This window comes from Loxodonta africana, chromosome 24, assembly GCF_030014295.1.
Source record: "Loxodonta africana isolate mLoxAfr1 chromosome 24, mLoxAfr1.hap2, whole genome shotgun sequence".
NCBI classification, from domain to species: domain Eukaryota; kingdom Metazoa; phylum Chordata; class Mammalia; order Proboscidea; family Elephantidae; genus Loxodonta; species Loxodonta africana.
In genome coordinates, this window is record NC_087365.1 from 27,176,281 (window position 1) to 27,195,517 (window position 19,237).

Here is a 19,237-nt window from a genome sequence, read left to right on the forward strand (position 1 = left end):
TACAACCTCAATAGAAAGAGCTTTTAAAATAAGTACTGACTGAACATGACTGGGCCGCGCTGTAACACAGAGTTCTGTGAGACTGAAAGCGCTCAGCAGAGGCTGTCTGATTGTGACTCAGGAGTAGTGTTAAGAGATTTCCTATACTGAGTGGGAGTTGACCCAAGGGGCCTCTAATGCCCTTCTACTTTTTAATTGATTTGAAAGCTTTCTTCTTTAAAAGATTTGTTTGTTGTTACTAAATGTTTCTTATTTTTGTTATTTCTCAAATTTCTATTGTTTTCCTTTGCGTACTCTGCCAAGAGGCAACCCATCTTCCCAGAAGTCCTCTAGTTCATTTCTCTGGCTCGAAAGGCAGCCCCTTCCTAGGAACACTCACATGGGTTCCACTTCAGAGCCTTGGTCTGGCTCTGACTCCTTATCTCTCTAGCTCTGGCCTGCCTGGGGAGGTGGGGAGGAGCGGCTGTGCATAAAGACTAGGCTGGGGGCCAGGGGATGGGGAGAAGGGCTGTATTCAGGAAAAACAAAATATGAGAGTGTGAGTGCCTGGGAATCAAATGGAAGCTCAGACCTTTATTGCTTTCCCAGTCCTGGGAGAACCTGCTGATTGTTCAGACACTCTGCCTAGATACAGTTCTTTGGACAGTTTAGGTCAGCAAAAAAGTCCATACATCCCTACCAACCCCCACCCCACCACTTTTCCCCGCTGCCTGTCTCCCACAGCACCAGGGCCTTTCTGAACTCACCTGGCCTCTCTCCTCCAGTTCTGTGAGCATCACGATGGAGCAGGATTTCCACTCCCAGATCATCCGCCAGAAGTCCTCAATTGTGTGGAGAAGAGGGCCCTGACTGGCGATGTAGGAGTCCTTCTGCCGGTAGCCCTATACAGGCCAGGCCAATTGCAGGGGAGGGGTTAGTGAAGACAGAGCTGTCTGGGAGTCAGGGAGAGAGGCCACTGGGAAGGGATGGGAGCTGCTTAGAGGCAAACTCATTTCAGGCAGTGTTCCTCTCTGGCCAAGGACCACATCACTGTCAACACGCAGGTCTCTTTCTACGAGGGGCACAGATCAACTGCTAGGGAAGGGTGGTGGAGCTAGGACGCAGAGAGCAGGAGTGGGAAATCAGAGGTCAGCTTCTTTGGCTGTGGTTTGTGTCATAAACTTTCTCCTCCAGGTATCACTCTGGCACATGCCCTGTTTCTTTCGTGCAGGGTGGGTGGGTGGGTGGGCATCACCTCTGTATTGACTGACTCAAGGACAATCCCTCCAAGCAGGTATGTGAGGGCGGGGGTGCAAGCCAGCTGAATCTCCCGCTGTGTTGGGAGTTCAGGGGACACACCCACCACTTACATCAATGAACGATGCATTCACATAGTCTGTGTTCTCCTCACCCCTCTTTACCGGAATGATCACTCTGTTGAATTCATCTGCAAGAAGGACAGCAGCTTGTGGCTCCCCAGAATCATTTATCCTCTCCCTCTCCTCCTACCTTTACTTCTCCACCCTGGGCCCTGAGCAGGTAATATCCCAGCTGTGCAAGGACATGTTTGTTCTTACCCTAGGAGGTAAAAAAGCCCTTTGGCCTTTATGCTTTTATTTTCAGAAACCACTAAAGAACTGGGAGCAACAAGTGGCAATGTCCTAATTCTTGTCTCCAAGCAGGATGATCATTAACTAGCACCTGAGAAGGGGAAGAGGTGGGGGGAATCGGGGGATGGGGCTTTGGGATGGAGAGAGGGCTCTTACAGGGAATGATCTGTAAAACTCGGTTCTTCTTCATGTTGGCTGGGAGGTTTCCAGTCCGCATCTTGTCATTCTGGATTTTGATGGATGTTAATTTCTGAATTGGGAAGAGGAAGAGAAACATCATTACTAATTCCCAGTAACTAAACTTGACAAGGTTATGCCTGTCACTGGGCCCGATCTCCAGGCCACTCTGGCCACATGCTGCTCTTCTCACCAGAGCCCTGATCTCCACCTCCATGTGTTCTTGTTGGAACATTACTTCTCCTATCTCTAAGCTCAGTGAACAAGCAAAGACAGTGTCCAGGCAGCACTACCTTCCTGGCGTCTTTGAACCCTTCTGGTATTCTCTTTGCCTGTGACTTTATGATCCTGGGGAAAGGATCCCAGCATAGTAGGAGGGAGTGTGCCCATCTTGCCTCCCTCCCTTCCTGCTGACTCTTTAGAAAAACTTATTCAAATGTACATCTTCCCTTTCTCCGATTTGCAGTTCCTTCTTGATTCTTGCTTCTCAAAGCATAGCTTGCAAGGCAGCAGCACTGCTTCATGTTATTAGAACTGCAGAGTCTCAGGTCCTACTCCAGGCCTACTAAATTAGAACCCGCATTTTAACAGGATCCCAAGGAAATTCATGTGCACATCATAGCTGGAGAAGGACTGTCCTAAGGAAACTGGTCCTCCCCACCTCAACCCAGAATAGACTGGTTCTGGGAGCACTCTTGTTGGTGAGTGTGTGACATATTCCTTAGGTATGTTGAAAACCATTGTATATTATCATAGAGCAGGGATCAGCCATCTGCTGGCCAAACCCGGCCTGCTGCCTGTAAGTAAAATTCTACTGGCACACAGTCATGCTCATTTGTTTACATATTGTCTATGGCTGCTTTTGTAGTTGTGACAGACACCTTTTGGCCTGCAAAATTTAAAAAAAAATTTACTCTCTGGCCCTTTACAGAAAAAGCTTGCCAGAAGCCTGGCATAGAGAGAAGTAAACACACAGGTATGACCATTCAAGATCCCAGGATAGTGGTTCTTAACTTTTGCTGTTTGTTATCATCACCTGAGGGCTTAAAAAAAAAATGCCATTGTCTTTTTTTCCTTTTAAATAACACAACTCAAATGATTCTAACTGCAAGGAGGCCTGAGGATAACTAGGGTATGAGTAAAGAGACCCTCTCCTTAACCACCTCACCTCTCAAGGGGATTCACCATTTGTGGGTAAATGCACAAGGAGCCAAACATCCCATAATCCCCAGACTGCATGGATCTTTCAGTCTCAAAGACTGAAACTCAAACCAAAACCCACTGCCATCGAATCGATTTCAGACTCACGGCAACCCTATAGGACAGGGTAGTACGGCCCATAGGGTTTCCAAGGCTATAATCTTTATGGTAGTGGACTGCTGTATCCCTCTCCAGCGGAGTGGCTAGTGGGTTTGAACTGCCGACCTATCGGTTAGCAGCCAAGTGCTTTAACCACTGTGTCACCAGGGCACCTTGGTCCAGTTCCAACTCACCTTAAACTCCTCCTCTAATCCATTGTTGCTGGTCCCCGGAATTCTGTTGTAAATTTTCTGCAGGTGGGTGTCTAGAGAGGTCACTTCCAGTTCTGTATCCCCATAGAGATAATGCTCCAGAAGGGCTTGGTAGATGAAGACGTACTGCATCTGCAATGGGGATGATGCCCGAGCTCCCACCACACCCACCACGGCCTTGTGATGCCAGATCACCCCCTCCTACCCTTGACATCACTCCAGCCCACTTTTCCTTTGATTCTAGCAGAGATAAAAGGATTCAGTCTTGTCCCAATTTAGTGAAGCAGGACTTGAAATGCACGAGTCTCTCTGGGGGTGTTTAGCTTAGGAGAGAGGGTCCTAGTCTGGCTTGCAGGTGCCAGAAGCCTGGAGAGCAGGACAAACCCAACTCCTGCTCATTCCGAGAGCACAGATTCAATAGTTTGAGGGGGCTGTCAGAAACCGGAGAAACACAAACCCTGTGACAGTCTGGCCCTAGCCTACTGCCAGCCTTGCCTCCCAGGGCTGTGCCTTTGAAGCCCATACCCTAACCACAGAGCCAATCCTACTACTGCTCCCAGACGTGGCCAAGCTGTCACAGCTCTGTGGCACTAGCTCTCTCTGCTGCCTGACATGCCCGCTCCCCTCAGGAACTGTCTTTCATCCTTAAAGTCTAGTGAAAATGACACCAGTTTTCCTGACTCCCCAGGCATGAAGCTACAACCTCTGTGACTCAAGTTTCTTTTAATACAGAATTTGCAGGGGCCCTTCATTACACTATCTGATGATAATTTACAATAACCTGTGGGGTGGAGTGAATCCATGAGGTGGGCAGATGTTTTGGGCCTAGAATACCTCCACCCTCACCTCACCCGCACAGCACTCACATCTGTCTGCACCATCTGGCACCGCTGCGCTCGGATCCGGCTCACAAAGCCATACACGTCCACTTTCCTCTCTGTGTGCATCATGTCCAGCATGGCATCAATGACGACAAAGGTACCCGTGCGCCCGACACCCGCACTGCAGCCAGAGAGCAGGGATGTTAGCGGGATGGCCAGAAGGCCTTATGAGGGCATACAGGGAGGTGGCAGCACAGGCTGGGGCTCTTTTTTCAGGCCTCTAAATTCTATTTCTGAACAAGAAGTTGGGTGGGACTCTCTTGGGGTTGACATGGCCACTGCGTCCTGAACTCCTTACCTCTAGCTATCAGGAACCAGCAACTGTGACCCTTAGAAGGTATAAAAGGCCAGCACAATCTCGGAGGACTGTCCTGCCTCACTGCCTCATGTTATACTCTCCACCCTGCACCAGGGCTTGAACAGTCTCTCTGGCTGCTTCCCTGGGGGCCCAATAGCTCATACGCTCTGTGCCACTCTCCTTAGCCAGGGCCCTATGCTGTTCCCCTGTTCTGGCCATGGGGCAGGATGTGGTATGAGTGGGGAGCAGAGGGTCAGGCCACACTGACCTGCAGTGGACCACGATGGCCCCTGCATACTGAGGGTTACAGGTCTTCACCTTCTTGAGAAACTTGAGCATGCCGATTGGGGTGAAAGGCACCCCGAAGTCTGGCCAGCTGGTAAAGTGGAACTGAGTGATGAGGCGCTGTGGCTTTCTGTTGGTCACGTCGCCCACCTGTGGAGGGAGGAGATCCTGTGTGTTGGTCCTGATACCGTGGGGTGGCAGCATCAGGGGAGGGATGGTGAGGCTCCGGGGCCAGGGCCAGCTGTAGTTGTCAGCGACAATGAAGAAGTGAGAGTGACGATAAACTACTTTGCATCCAAAGACCTTTAACCATGGACAAAGACTTTTCTACTAACCCTTCAGTTAGGCAGGGCTGCTATTATTATTCTGAGCCTATAGATGTGGAAAGTGAGACTCAGAGAAGTTAAATGACCTGGCCGAGGTCCCAGAACTAGTAAGTGGTGATGTCAGAACTAAAACACAGGTCTTCTGACTCTTCGTAAGCCCTTCTTCAGACCAGGCTGCCCCTCAGCTGAAGGGGGCCTTTGCTCATGCCTTCAGCGTCACTCTGGAGGGCCAGGAGCAGGGCCCGCCACGGCCTCATGTCAGGAGTCTTTGGAGTAAGAAAGGAGGTGAGCCAAGTACCCAGAAGAGTATACCACCTGATGCCCCCTTTCCACATCGCTCGGTTCTCATCTAAGATGATCAAATTCCATCTCAGTCATGAAAATGCTACGTCCTTAGCTTTGACAAAGAAGTGCCCTAGGAGCCCAGATGTCTGGTTTCAGAATCCAAACACACTGCACATCTGGCGATTTCTGAGCATCCTGAGTGACAGAGGGGAGATCCCAGCCTGTTCCCTAAATGAGGACTGAGAAAGGAGGTAGCAGACAGTACCTGCTGAATGCAGAACTTCCGGACTGTGTAGTCTACCAGGACAGTCACATCCTCCACTGACACACGGATATTCCCATAGGTCCAGCAGCCTTGGTCTGGCCAGTACTGGGCACACTTACACTGGAAAGAAACAGGCATCCCCTGACCTCAGACCTCCTGCCCCAGCAGAGGCAAAGGGCCTGAAAGGAAAGACCACAAAAGCCCAGACTATCTTCAGAAAGCCCCATGGCCTCTCCTCTCACTCACCTCAGTCAGCTGCACATTTGTTTATTCTAATTGTCCTTTTCTGAAGTTTTTCATCCTGTTTAGCATAATCTCTTCACTGACACAAATCACAGCCCCAGACTTCCTGCTATTTACCCCTTCAGTGCAAGGCAAGTATGAAGTCATTTTTGCCTACAAAACCTGTACTTCCACAATGTCCCAGGTCATGCTGTAGGAGCAAGTCTATCTGGACTCCTGGATACAGTAGCCTGCCATAAGAGGACCCCCAGAGTGGAACTGTAAACAGGGTACATACTGTAAACCTGCCACAAGTGGCCTGAGGCCTTCTCCTTTGCCTGGAATCTGGCCTGCACAGCCGCCAACGGCCAGAGGCCTGGGTGGAGGAAACTAACCTAAAGGCCAGGCCTAGAAGTATCTCTCTCAGGCATTGAGGGGCTGCTGACCAACACCCAACACCACAGGGTGGGGATCAAGGTGACTCAAGGTACTATCTTGACAGGAAGTTCCTCTCTAGAGCTTGATGTAGAACCCACGACTGGTGCTGGCTATAGCCCAGTGATGGAGCTGGCCAGGCTGGGCTTGAGCTTGGCAGCCACAAAAGGAAAAGACCCAGTCAGAAGGCTGTCTGTGCCATCCGGCCAGGGTCTCGGATTCTCTTGCACCCTGCAGGATCTCGGTTCATACAGCTCTTGGTGACTCCTGGACATACTGCGTGCCTCAGGAGGGAAGGCAGGAAACCAGGGGAAGGAGGGCTAGAGAAGTCAGGGGAGAAAAGTTCTGTGGGTTTTCCCTGAGTAGTGGCCCAATTCTTTTCTTCCAGGTTGTTTTGGAACAATGTGAGTTGTTTGACTATGAGACCAGGAAGCGTGCCCTTGGGACACCCCCGAGGCTTGTTCCAGGCTTCCAGGCCATAGCAAAGTCTGGGAGGCACATCAGTCTGGGTTCTTTCTGGCTGAATTACTGGCTCAGTAGCCACACAGGGTAGATTAGCCCAGACTTCAACTGAGAACTCCAGCCTCTGCTGCTCATGCCTGCATGAGGGCCTTCTGTCTAATCTCTCCACTTACCTCTTTTCTCTCCTTCAGATTGGTCACCATGACGATAGTGGCTGTGTTTTGTTCCCAGATCATCCTCCAGAAATCATTCACTGTTTCTTCTTTTGGTCCTAAAGTAGCCAATAGCAAAAATGATAGGTATTATAAAAGAACCCACACCAAGGGGGAGAAAGATGCTGGGAAACTGGCAACACTCACGGCTGACTTTTGGAAGCCTGTGCCTGTATGTCTCCAGCTAAATAACCAATCCACCTATCCATTCACCCACCCGTGCATCCTCCATGTACGTCCAGGCGCTTCACTAGGATTCGGGGTTGGAGGTTGTCAAAATACAGACAGAACGTGAACAATGTTTCCCAAAGAAATTATAGCTGAGGATTAGAAATCATGACTGTTGGCTGAATTTGTATACTACGGGCCAGACAGGGAACCAAGTGCTCTATTTCTCATTAATCCTTCCCACTATGCTCTAAGGCAAATGTCATCAGCTCCAGAGAGGTTGGTAACTTGCTCAGGCTGAAATTCAAACCCTGGCTTGTCTAATAACCCAGGAAATAAGACATGGTGATCAAAACTGTTACAGAAGCTAGATTATGATTTGTACCACAAGAAGATTATAAAACCTTTGCTCCTGAGATCAGTAAACAAAGTTGTTATTTAGTTGAGCCTGAGAGGAAAAGGAGTAAGGAATGAGGGAAGGCTCTAAAGAAGAAAGGGCATATAAATGTGACCCTGAAGTCAGGAAGGCTTTGAGCATTCAGACATATCTGGAGCACAGGGGCATGATGAGGAAGGCTGGGAGGCAGATCGAAAATGTAGTACGCTGGGATCAGATTAAAGGGCCTGAATCTCAAATGGAAATGGAATTTCCATGGAAAAGATGAATCTAGCAGCAGTGTGTAAGGATGGACTGGGGCTGGAAGAGATAAATAGGAAGAGAGCCAAAGAACATCAGGGCTGTGAGAGCATGAATAAGGGTGAAGCAGTGAGAATACTGACGTGAACTGTCAAGACTTGGCATCTATTATAGGTGAGAAAGTAAAAAGACGTTCAAGGTGACTAACATTTTTCACCTAAGTGCTAGGGAAAATGGCAACACTATTATCAGAAACACAGGAGGGGGGAAGAACCAGGAAGACAATGAGTTCAGTGTTAGACATGGGGAGCTTGAAGGGCAGGTGGGACATCCAGGTAAGTGGTGTCCAGAAATAAGAGGTATTACAAATGACAACCTGAATGAGAAACCAGGGTTAAGACTTCTGCTTCCAGGCATGATGGAATAACAGGGATTGGATTTACCGTCTTGCCTGAAACAACTAAAAAACTGGACCAGATGTATGAAACGATGGTTTTCACGACATGAGACACCAGGCAGTGTAGGAGAGTGACCCCTGAGAGAAGGGAAATGAATGAGGTGAGACCTATGATTATCCCAGCTCATTGTCTAGGAAGAGTTTTCAGGCTGTGGTACAAAGAGGGGGAACCCAGATGGAGCCTGGTAGTCTCTCTAAGTTGAAGAGACAAAGTTGGGTGTCAGGGGAGACCAAGGTGGCAAAGTTGGCAGGGTAGAGTAATGGAGAAGAAAAAGGTGCATAATGAGAGTGCTCTGGAGATCTGCAGAGGGTTCTCCTTGAACCTTCAACTGAGTTCTGATTAGAGCTTGCCTGTGATGAAACTGTCTGAAGCCACGGGGGAAACACCCAAATAAAGGAGGGGCAGGAATCTCTAGGGTTCACAGAAGGCTGGGAATAGTTCATTTTCCCATCAGCCAGAGTAGAAAAACCTTGTAATTCATTGGGTATCAGGTAGAATACTCAGAAAGGTACTGGCTGAGCAGTGGAGCAGAATTAGCTCTAGATTAAAGCCTGCTCTCGTTTCACCCAACAAAGCTTAAAAGCAAACCCTCGAAAGGATCAAACTGTTTCCAATAACTGCACCCTGGAACAGAAAGGAAGAAAAAAAAAGAAAGTGAACAGAGCTCCAAGGACCTGTGAGACCTATCAAAAGGTATAACATACATGTAACTGGAGCTTCAGAATGAGAAAAGAGATTGAGCAAAAAAAATATTTGAAGAAACAGTGGCCAAAATTTCCTCAAATTTGGTAAATGATCTAAATTTACAGTATCAAGAAGCTCACTGAACCCTAAGCAGTACAAATACAAACAAAACCATATCTAGGTATGAGGTACATCATAATCAAACTGCTGAAAATAAAAAATAAAGATAAAATCTCAAAGTGGCTAGAGAAAGCCAACGTTATGTACAGAGGAACAATGATTCTAATGACTGTTGACTTCTCTAAGAAAAAAATGAAGGCCAGAAGATTGGAAAATCTTTAAAATACTCAGAAAAAACAAGAACTGTCACCCTATAATTCAATATTCAGCAAAAATATTCAAGAATGAAGGTAAAATAGCATTTTAAATAAAACAAAACTAAGAGAATTTGTTGCCAGCAGATCTGCATTATAAGAAATGCTAGAGGAAGGTCTCGGGAAGAAGGGAAAAAACAGATGGAAACTCAGGTCATCAAAAAGTAATGAAGAACACCAAAAATGGTAAATATACGATTTCCCCCCCCCCAATTTCTTAAAAAAAAAAAAAGTATATATACAAGATGGTTTAAAACAAAAATTGTACCATTGTATTGTGAGGTTTATGCTATATGTATATGTAATATATATGAAGACTACAGAATAAAAGACAGGAGGAAGGGGGAAATGGACCTATGTTGTTGTAAGGCTCTTGTGAAGTGCTACAGTATTAACACTTTAATGTGAATAGAAGGTCAAGGATTTCTAGATGTTTTAGGAAGCCTTCAACAAAAAGGCAGAGAGATCAAAGTCAACATTAAAAAGGAAATCTGAGGCCATACAGGGAGAAGAAAATTGAAAAATTCAATAAACACAGAAAATATAAGGAGCCCTGGTGGCACAATAGTTATGTGCCCAGCAGCTAACTGAAGACCGATCAGCAGTTCCACAAGATAAAAAACCTGGTGATCTGCTCCAGTGAAGAGTACAGCCTAGCCTAGGAAACCCTATGGGTCAGTTCTATTCCATCATATAGGGTCCCTATGAGTTGGAATCGACTCGATGGCACACAAAAAGTAGCAACATATAAAAACATATCCATATATTAATTCATTGCATCCATGGAAAAAAGAATGGGTGTTATGAGGAGGTGGTATCTGAACTGGGTCCTGGAAGATGGCTATATTTGTTATAAACTGTCCCCTACCAACTAAAGGCTCTAAAAAGGCAAGGACCATATCCTGTTTTGTTTCCCTACAAATCCCGAGCACCTAGGCCAGTGCCTGGCACATAATAGGTGGTCAATAAATAAACTCAAAGATATTTTTGCAAGGATCCTAAGGGTGGAGACACTAGTCAGAAGAGCAGGTGAAATGTGGGCAGAGCATGTACAGGTACTGAGTCTTTGAGGGTTCCTAGACCACCTATCTGCAAATAATTGTGGTACTCAAGCCCATGAGCTGGGGGAGAAGAAGAACCGGCCAGGACCCTGTGAGATGGCTGAGTCTCTGAACTCTGAGCAGCCTGGCTAGAACCGAGATTGGCCTCAAGGACAGAAGGCCTCATTAGACTGTGGTTATACATGTGTGTGTGTAGCCTTTTTTAAATACATGTAAACAAGAGGTCTTCTTTTATAGAACCCCTGGATACTAAGATACCAAGATGAAAGCCCTTCTTTGTAAACCTGGAAGGCAGATTATATTTCTTTCAGGCAGTAATAATTATGAAAAGTTATGGCATTCTGATTAATCTATTTAGCATCTGGGAGAAGAAAAAACTTAAACCCAAAAGGGTTCATGGTTAAGCCCACGAGTAAAAAGCAGTCATTACTTTACCTTGTGCAGCAATGAATTTGTTCTTTTCTTGGTAGCCCTGGGAAGTGGGGAGAAAAAGAAAGTGAAATAAAAAATGGATAGAAATGAAATTCTGGAATCTGACTCCCCTCCAGTTAACAAAGCCTCCCTTGTGAAAAGGTCCAGGCAACTAACAAGAAATTTCCATTCTAGAATTCCCAAAGGATGAGCTTAGATAGCAGGAACCAAGGATTGCAAAACTCAGATGGGCTAAGTGGTCTTCTCAAAGAGAATTATTCATAAATACTGGTATAACAATATCCAAATACCAAGTCCTAGGCTAGACCATGTTTCTGAAGCTTTATCAGCAGAGGACAAGGTAGGTTTTAGTATTGATGGATAAGAGTCTTCCAAGGCAAAAGCGTATGTGATAGTTGTAGGGATGCAGCTCGGCCCACACTAGGAAGGAAAAACGGTTATTTCCTTGAGGATGCTTTGCCCAGTGCACTAACTTTTGGCAAGTAGCTTGTGGGTATGGTGAGGCCGCTTCAGCGTTTGACAGCAGGGTTCTCCATTACAGACAGTGGGAGACAAGAAGCAAAGGAGCCTGGGATGCCATTATATCAAAGAAGCAACCTCTGAAAAATGTCAATGGGCAGGTAGTTTTCTTTTTCAGTCTTTATGGTTTTAGTGGTATATCTTTTCAACCACAGTTTAAATGTGGTATTCACATGAGAAGTTCTGGGTGGGTGAGAAATCATTTAAGGGTTGTGAATCATCTTTTGCTCCTCTTAGAAGCAATGAGGTGGCCAACAAGGAAGGCTGTCTCATGAGTGGAACACCGCGTCATGCTAAGGTGACAGTAAGAAATACAGTCTGCTAAGCAATGGCAGAATAAAGGAGGAGGCCAAAATCTGAAAAGTCACTTCTCACTCCAGTTCAAACAAGGGCAGGGCAGGGTTGCTTCCTAACAAAAGCTATACACCTCAGAGATGGACACAGAGTCAGCAACAGGAAACTTGTTACAATTTTTACTGAGAAGAGGAAGTTTTAGTAAATATTCTTAATCATCAAAAGATAAAAATTGAGAAAGTCTTAATTTAGGATCCTGAATTTTATTTATAGTATAAACTTACAATTAAAATAGAGGAGCTCTCTGAGTACGTTAAGCACGCATCTGCTTCAAGAGAAGTCACTGCTAAGTTCTTTATTGGAGCCTATGGGCCACGAATAGCTTAAAAGCACAGTAAGAAGACCCAGCTCCAAGGTGTTTTCTGCCCCATCTTTACCAGGAGTGTGTGCTATACATCCTATGAAAGCATGCCTATATAGGGATATGGTGGTATTGCTTAAACAATGAGGTGTAACTAGAATGAGGCAAAACTCACTGATGTTCCTTGTGTTATGTTCAAGAGAAAGACAAAACGTGGGTCCCTGGTTTCTAAGATGTTTTTGGATTCTAAAAGCTGAATCCCAGTTGGCTCGAGGTGCTAGTTACATTTTCCTACCAGTAGTAAGAAACAAGGGCCATCTTGTGAGACATTGCCAACAGGCTGAGGATATCCAAGTAGAAAGATGGAAGCCCCTGGGTTCTTTTTTTTTTTTCCCTGAATTTATTTTGTTATTGTTGTTGAGAATATACACAGGAAAACATACACCAATTCAACAGTTTCTGTATGTACTAAAAATTCAGTGACATCAATTATATTCTTTGAGCTGTGCAATCATTCTCACCCTCCTTTTCTGAGTTGTTCCTCCCTTATTTACATAAACTCACTGGCCCCTAACGTTCCTATCTTTCAAGTTGTTGTTGTCAACCTGATCCTATATAGATAGTTCTTAAAAGAGCATAATGCTCAAGGCAGACCCTTACTAGTTAAGCTAAATTACTGTTTGGTTTTAAGATAACTTCAGGGGATTATTTTTGGTTTAAGATTTAAAGATTACCTCAGGGCAATAGTTTCTAGGGTTCATCCACCCTCCACGGCTCCAGAAAGTTGAGGGTCTATGAGAATTTGAAATTCAGTTCTGATTTTCCCCCTTAATGGAATGTTTGATCAAAATCTTCAGTAATGGTAGCTGGGCACCAACCAATTCTTCTGTCTCATGGCAAATGAGGCAGTTGTTCATGGAGGCAATTAACCACACATTCCCCATCCTCCTCCTATTCCTGACAGTCTTTCTTCAACACCTGGTTCTTAATGATGTCACTGAACCATGGAATTAGCCAACCCTAGAACTGGTTGAAATCTGCCTTCACATTATATGAGATGAATAAATGTTCCTGACTAGACAACTTTTAGTTGAGTATTCTCTTACTTGCAGTTGGTAACCAGTATTACTGTACTCTTCTACATAATATTAAACTCAACCCATTCCTTCCAACCTCTTCATCATAAACCTTCATGTGAGTCCTAGAAACCCTAGCTCATTCGCAGCCTTTCTTCATTCTCCTTATCTACCACATCAATCATTTCTCTAATTAGGGTTCTTTTCCTCCCAACTACGAACATGCAACCATCACAGTTAAACATGTATACAGGAACTTGAGCAAATCCACACAGGTGACAATATCTGACTGCTCCATTTCTGTAAGTCCATCTGATAGCCTATTTTTTGGCTACAGCCTCCTATTCTTCCATCTTTCTCCTTTTCTTATTCTGACCATGCTCTTACCTTCTTTTGGGCACCATCCCTTGATCCCATCACCTTTTCCCAATATATTAGTTCACTCCTAACATCACTTCCTTTCTCTACTGAACCCAAAAACTTTGGCTGTCTACTCGAAACAGCAACTGAGATTTCCTTAGCCCCCTTTGTCTGATTATCACAAGCTCTCTACAATCACCAATCCGAGGGTACAGCTGCAGAAAATGGCACAGCTGAGGCTCCTATACACTGACGATCTCCCACCTTAGCTAGGCCCTGGGTGCAGCTGCACACGCCTTTTGTTTTCCCTTTTCACTATCCTTTCTTATCGATTCCAGAAGCTATTCTAAACCTTCACTAGTCTCAATTCTTATTTTTGTTCTTAAGTTATCTGAATAAGCTCAATAAAGAATTCACTGACTCTTAAAAGAAAACGCAAATTTAAATTCTGATGGGGAACCTCTGGGAACGATGGCATGGTACACATAAGAATATATTTTAAACTATTTGATTATCTTTACAAAAATAACTTTTTTTTTCAGTCCATTAAAAAAACGAAACCCCTCAGGGAAAACTGAAAATGAAAAATCTCTCTCCTAATTTGAAGAAGCTTGCAGATGGCAGCCAATGTCATTCAAGGAAATAACAAGAAAAGCTCGAGTTCCTTACGTTGATGAATGAAGCATTGATATAATCGGAATCCGGAACCCCTTCAACTGGTGTCAGGTGCACTCTAGAGTGGTCATCTAGAAAAAACCAACAATTAATATTTCAATAAAATCCAATCTTATTTTTCACTACTCCTGATACAGTCAGGCCAGTTGAGACATCTGTGCCTACGTACAGAGACACTATTTAAAAAAGCAAAAATTCAGAAACACCTCCGCTATCATTAGGTGGCTAGTTAAGTAAGATATATCCACAACATGGACTACTAAGCAGTATTTAAAAAGGAAGGTGAGTACTTCTGTGTATAACAGACCCGTTTCCAATATATATTAAGTGACAAAAAAGAGCAATGCGTACAGTATTATCGATTACATTTTAAAAAGTAATAGAAAATTTACACACACACATCCACACATACATATACACAGAAGTATCTATAAAGGCCTAGTACAGCGGTCTTTTATTTTCTTGGGTTCCACACACCACTAATTAAAAATCTGAGCAGGTACCTAGTACATGTGCATTTTATTGATTAATTACGCACCCATTAAAACTCACTACTGTAGATGCACATGTACTACTGTGCACCCAAAAAACCCCCCAAATTTTTTAAAGGATGAATTAAAACCAGAAATATAAAGAGAAGTTCAAACATTTTTCTCTCACATCTAACTCAACTATGCACTTCTCACTCTGGAAACCACTGGCCTAGAAAAATGCCTAGTAGGATATAGATAACTGAGTAAGACCCCCGCTCCATTGCTGTCAAGTTGGGTCCCCTTGGATTCATGGCTAACTAATTAGCAGTGGCTAACTCTGGGCAGGGGAGATGGTGATGAAGAGAACACTCTGTTGGAATTTCTTTGCAACGAGCACTACCAAAACACAACAGCAACGACAACAATAAATCCTGCCCTGTCTGGCCCTAGTGAAACATCTCTTCCTGGCCGCCTGGAAACTTAAGGCCTACCACAAAAAACCTGGTCAACCACCCAACTGACGCTGTGATCGCCTGGGTCTCCCTGGGAGCAACAGACTCCTTCAGCCCAAAGACTTAAACCACTCTTGTTACCAAGCCTCCTATGACCAATGGCAATATTCTTTCCATCCTCAGAAAATCTGCCTATATATGTAGTTTCAGGTTATATCCCAAGAAACCCTACAAATACTCACAAGGCAAGATGTTTACATATCGATTTTTTTCTTTGTTTTCTTCCTTGGAGGCAGCCTCACAGGTGGCCTGGATAGGACAAGCAGGAAGAGCCTGAAAGGTTAAGAGAAATTAGAGGAGTTATTAACAGGGATAAACACCAACATGCAGATTTATATACTAAACCCTGGCCAGAGAGCAAATTCTACCTGTCCTTGGGGGGAAGACCATGGGCCCAGGTAAATATTTACAGTCTAACACAGTGAGTGCACCTGTCCCCTAAACAGTCTGACAAGCTCCTTAAACACCAAAAACCCCCAGAGATAAGATGCCCTTCCCGTTACTCCAAGCACAGCATGCTCTTTATATGATTACTATGGGGTTAGGGTCCTATTATAATGTTGGGCCACAATATACCACCTCTGTAAGCAGCAGTAGGGATATAAATGAAGGAACAGGTCATTTATCCCCACACAAACCTCTATGTAAAGATGAGATATGTCTCATGAGATGCACAAAGGAGAGTTCTGGATGGCCAGCTGAGTTAGGTCCTCTCTCCAGGGCTGACAAAAGGGCAAGGCACTCCAGCCTCTAGCATCACGTGGCAAGGGGTAAGGGCTGGTGGCGGTGGGAGGACTCACACGAAGGCAGCAGTTAGGAAGCACAGGACTTGGATGAAGTGATGTTGAATATGTAGCAGTTTTGGAGCAAATGTACATTAGCTAGGGCCTGGGGGTATGTGGGTAAGCATAAAGGGTTTGACGTGAGATAGTCTGGGTCACGTAAACTTAAGCAAATCTGTTAACCTTCCAGGACCAAGTTTCCTCATCTGTAAAACTGGGATAGTAATATCTGCCACATAAGGAGCTACTGAGATAATCTCACGCCTAGTACAGAATAAACATTCCATGAATTATTTTTTATGGGAGTGGAAAGCTGAACTTTATTATTTGAACCGTTTGCCTCTTACATGTTTTCTGTATATTCAAAACTAAGAAAGCAAAAGGGAAATAGTTTTAAATTCCAACCTAGACAAGCTTTCTGATTAGTGACTTTGAAATATGTTTCATGACACTTACAAATATTCACATCCTTTGACCTAGCAACTCCACTTCTGAGAATTCACCCTAAGGAAATAAAAATCTCTATGCTCAAATTATTCACTTCATCCTCATTTAGAATGACCCCAAAATGAAAGCAACCTTAGTATCTAGCAGTAGGGGAACTGCTGAGTAATTATGGTTCAAGTATTACTTTTCATTCATTCTTTCAACAAATATACACTGTGTACTTACTAAGCACTGGGCTAGGTGCAGTGCAAACAGTGGTGAATCAAACACACAGTTCTTGCCCTCATGGACGATAAAAACTTGTGGGTGAAACTCAGACATTAAGTAAATGAAACAAATACATATATAATGACACACCATGGTAAGTGCAATGAAAGTACAGAATACTATTAGAAAAAGTATCTGAAGGGGTTAAATTCAGATTAAGGGTAGGTCTCTACGAGGAAGGCTAAGTGTGGAAAGTAGTATTCCAGGCACAGGGAACAGTATCTGTGATGATCCAGTGGTTGAAGGAGGCTTGGCTTTTGTGGGGAACTGAAAGACAGAGGGCGTGGTGCAGAAAGCACGGCTGGCAGGGATGGCAGGAGGAAGTGGGAGGAGATGAGATTGGTAAAATCAGATTATACATTTCCATGTAGGTCCTTGAATAGGGAGTTGAATTTAAGTTTAAGTGCATGAGGAAATCATTGAAGGTTTTTCAAGTGGGATCCAATTTACATGCTAAAGAATCGCTGGCTGCTATGTGGAAATTGGACTGAAGGGAGGCAAAAATAGAAGCATGGAGCAGAAGCAGGAAAGATGGTGGTGGCAGTGAAGCCACAAGGAAACTGATGCATTTGAGATACATTCTGGACTTAAAACTGCTAAATCTGGAGATGGAATGAAGGGAAGGTGGATTGCAGAGAGAAAGAGATAGGAATAAAGGATGGCTCTCAGATTCCTGGCTTTGATTAAAAAAAAAACACACACACACACACACATACACATGATTAAACAACAGAAATATCAATCAAATGGAACCAATTTTGTCCAAATGGAAGAAAGAGATTTAAGGAAGGAACAAATATATTTCCTGGGAACCAGCATGACAGCGGTAGGAGAAATTCAAGTGAAAGACCCTAAGATAAAGGCAGGCAAGGTCTTTCTGAGCATCTGCCCTACTGAAGAGATTTTCATTTCAAAGTAAAAGCCCTGGAGGTTCTGCAGGTTATGTTACTAAGAGAGGCAATTCCCTCAGACACTATGCTGTCAAGACATAATGGGGAGAAGAGAGTTTCCTGGGCTGGACTCTTGCCCATGAAATAGAGACTATACTTAAGGCTGGGGTTGCTTAATTCCTCCACAGTTTGTATTCTCTTCCTCCATAGAGGCTAGATTTCCACAGGTTTCCTCCCTTGTACAGGGCAGGATGAGCTGCAACCTTTTTCAAAGTCCTCATGACTAATCCAGCGGTGCTCATTTTCCTGTATCTCTCTTGTCTAGAATGACATAGAACAGGGGTAGAGGCAGCAAACCTCTTGAACATAGTCCTTAATACAGAAGGGTCAGAAACGACAATGACCACCACCCCAAGTCCTACTAGCATCCTTCGCTCCCCGAGTCACAACGGAGCAAAGCTGGGTTTCCAGGCAGGCTGACATTCCTAAAGGGAAAGTTACAAAGAAACAAGGAGCCATTGTTTGACAAAAGAAATGAAAAGGGTGTGGCCTCGAAAACGGTGCTAGAAAAGAACGTTCAGACTGAGGAGTCTAGGTCTGCAGGGATAAAAACAGAGGGAACCCTATTCCATTCAGTTTTTACTCTAAAACACCTGGTCCACAGAGCTAGGAAGGAGCAGCAGAATTAGAAGGCTGTAAGATGCTAAACTCTCTGGGAACACTAGGTGGCATCAAAGACCATTTCACCCCTTGCTGGAAGCAAGGCTACGTATTCATTTTTTTAAATGTGTTAATTTGCTTTCAATTTTTTTTTTTTGCATTGATAAAAAAAAATCATTTAAAAAATTACCTGTGTATCTACCACCCGACTTAACAGGCAAAACTTGGAAGTTTGTGTTTCTCATTCTCCTGCTTATTAGTATACCATATATTTTGTATCCTTAAAATATTATTGCTCAGCCTATTTTTTTACTTGATTTTTTTCTGTAAAACATTATATTCTTGAGATTCATCCAGGTTGTTGTATGTAGCTGAAGTTTGCTCATTTTACTTTGTAGGGCTCCATGATGAGACAGAATCAAAATTTATTTATCTATTCTATCCACATTTATTTATCCATTCTATCCACATTTATCCATTCTATCCACATTTATTTATCCATTCTATCCATATTTATTTATCCATTCTATCTATATTTATCTACGCATTCTAATGTCAAGTCAATTCCAACTCAGAACCACCTTATATGACAGAGTAGAACTGCCCCATCGGGTCAGAAGGCTGTAATGTTTACGGGAGCAGATCGCCAGGTCTCTCCCCCGCAGAGCTGCTGGATGGGTTCAAACTGCTAACCTTTTGGTTAGCAGCTGAGCGCTTAACTGTTGTGTCACCAGGGCTCAGTTAACGTTCCTGCTTTGAACACTACTTTGTATGTTTCCTTGTGTACATCGGCAAAAGTTTTGGGTATGATTATCTTTAAACTTACCAGACATGGCCAAATTGTTTTTCAAAGTAGCTGGACCAATTTACACTGCCACCAACAATGTAAAGCATTCTAGTTGTTACGTATCTTTGCCAACTGTTGCTACTGTAAGACTACAGTGTAGTAAATGTTTTGATTTACATTTCTCTGATTATTAATAAGGTTCACTATCTTCCCATAGTTTACTAGTCAATGGACTTTCACTTTGCTGAGGTACCCAAGTCAAATGTTTCCCCCATTTTTCTGCTGCATTGCTTATTTTCTTAATAATCTGTAGGAGTTCTTCATAGATTCTAGATACTCGCCCTTTATCAGTTATATGTGTTACAAGTATCT

At 44.0% G+C, this 19,237-nt stretch overlaps 1 protein-coding gene across 8 annotated transcripts in view; it reads right to left on the minus strand.

Annotated features, from left to right (window-relative positions):
• The window catches only part of PTPRA (protein tyrosine phosphatase receptor type A), a 152,873-nt gene that overhangs the window by 9,000 nt on the left and 124,636 nt on the right, over positions 1 to 19,237 (minus strand). For all 8 annotated transcript variants that reach the window (XM_010591567.3, XM_064275856.1, XM_003411614.4 and 5 more), the window contains 11 exons: positions 15,215 to 15,305; positions 14,042 to 14,118; positions 10,766 to 10,802; positions 6,910 to 7,007; positions 5,618 to 5,737; positions 4,725 to 4,891; positions 4,144 to 4,279; positions 3,260 to 3,409; positions 1,746 to 1,839; positions 1,350 to 1,426; positions 747 to 881 (listed from right to left, as the gene is read on the minus strand). In XM_010591567.3, the coding sequence (XP_010589869.1) occupies positions 747 to 881; positions 1,350 to 1,426; positions 1,746 to 1,839; positions 3,260 to 3,409; positions 4,144 to 4,279; positions 4,725 to 4,891; positions 5,618 to 5,737; positions 6,910 to 7,007; positions 10,766 to 10,802; positions 14,042 to 14,118; positions 15,215 to 15,305 (1,182 nt within the window). The remainder of the gene's footprint in view (positions 1 to 746; positions 882 to 1,349; positions 1,427 to 1,745; positions 1,840 to 3,259; positions 3,410 to 4,143; positions 4,280 to 4,724; positions 4,892 to 5,617; positions 5,738 to 6,909; positions 7,008 to 10,765; positions 10,803 to 14,041; positions 14,119 to 15,214; positions 15,306 to 19,237) is intronic.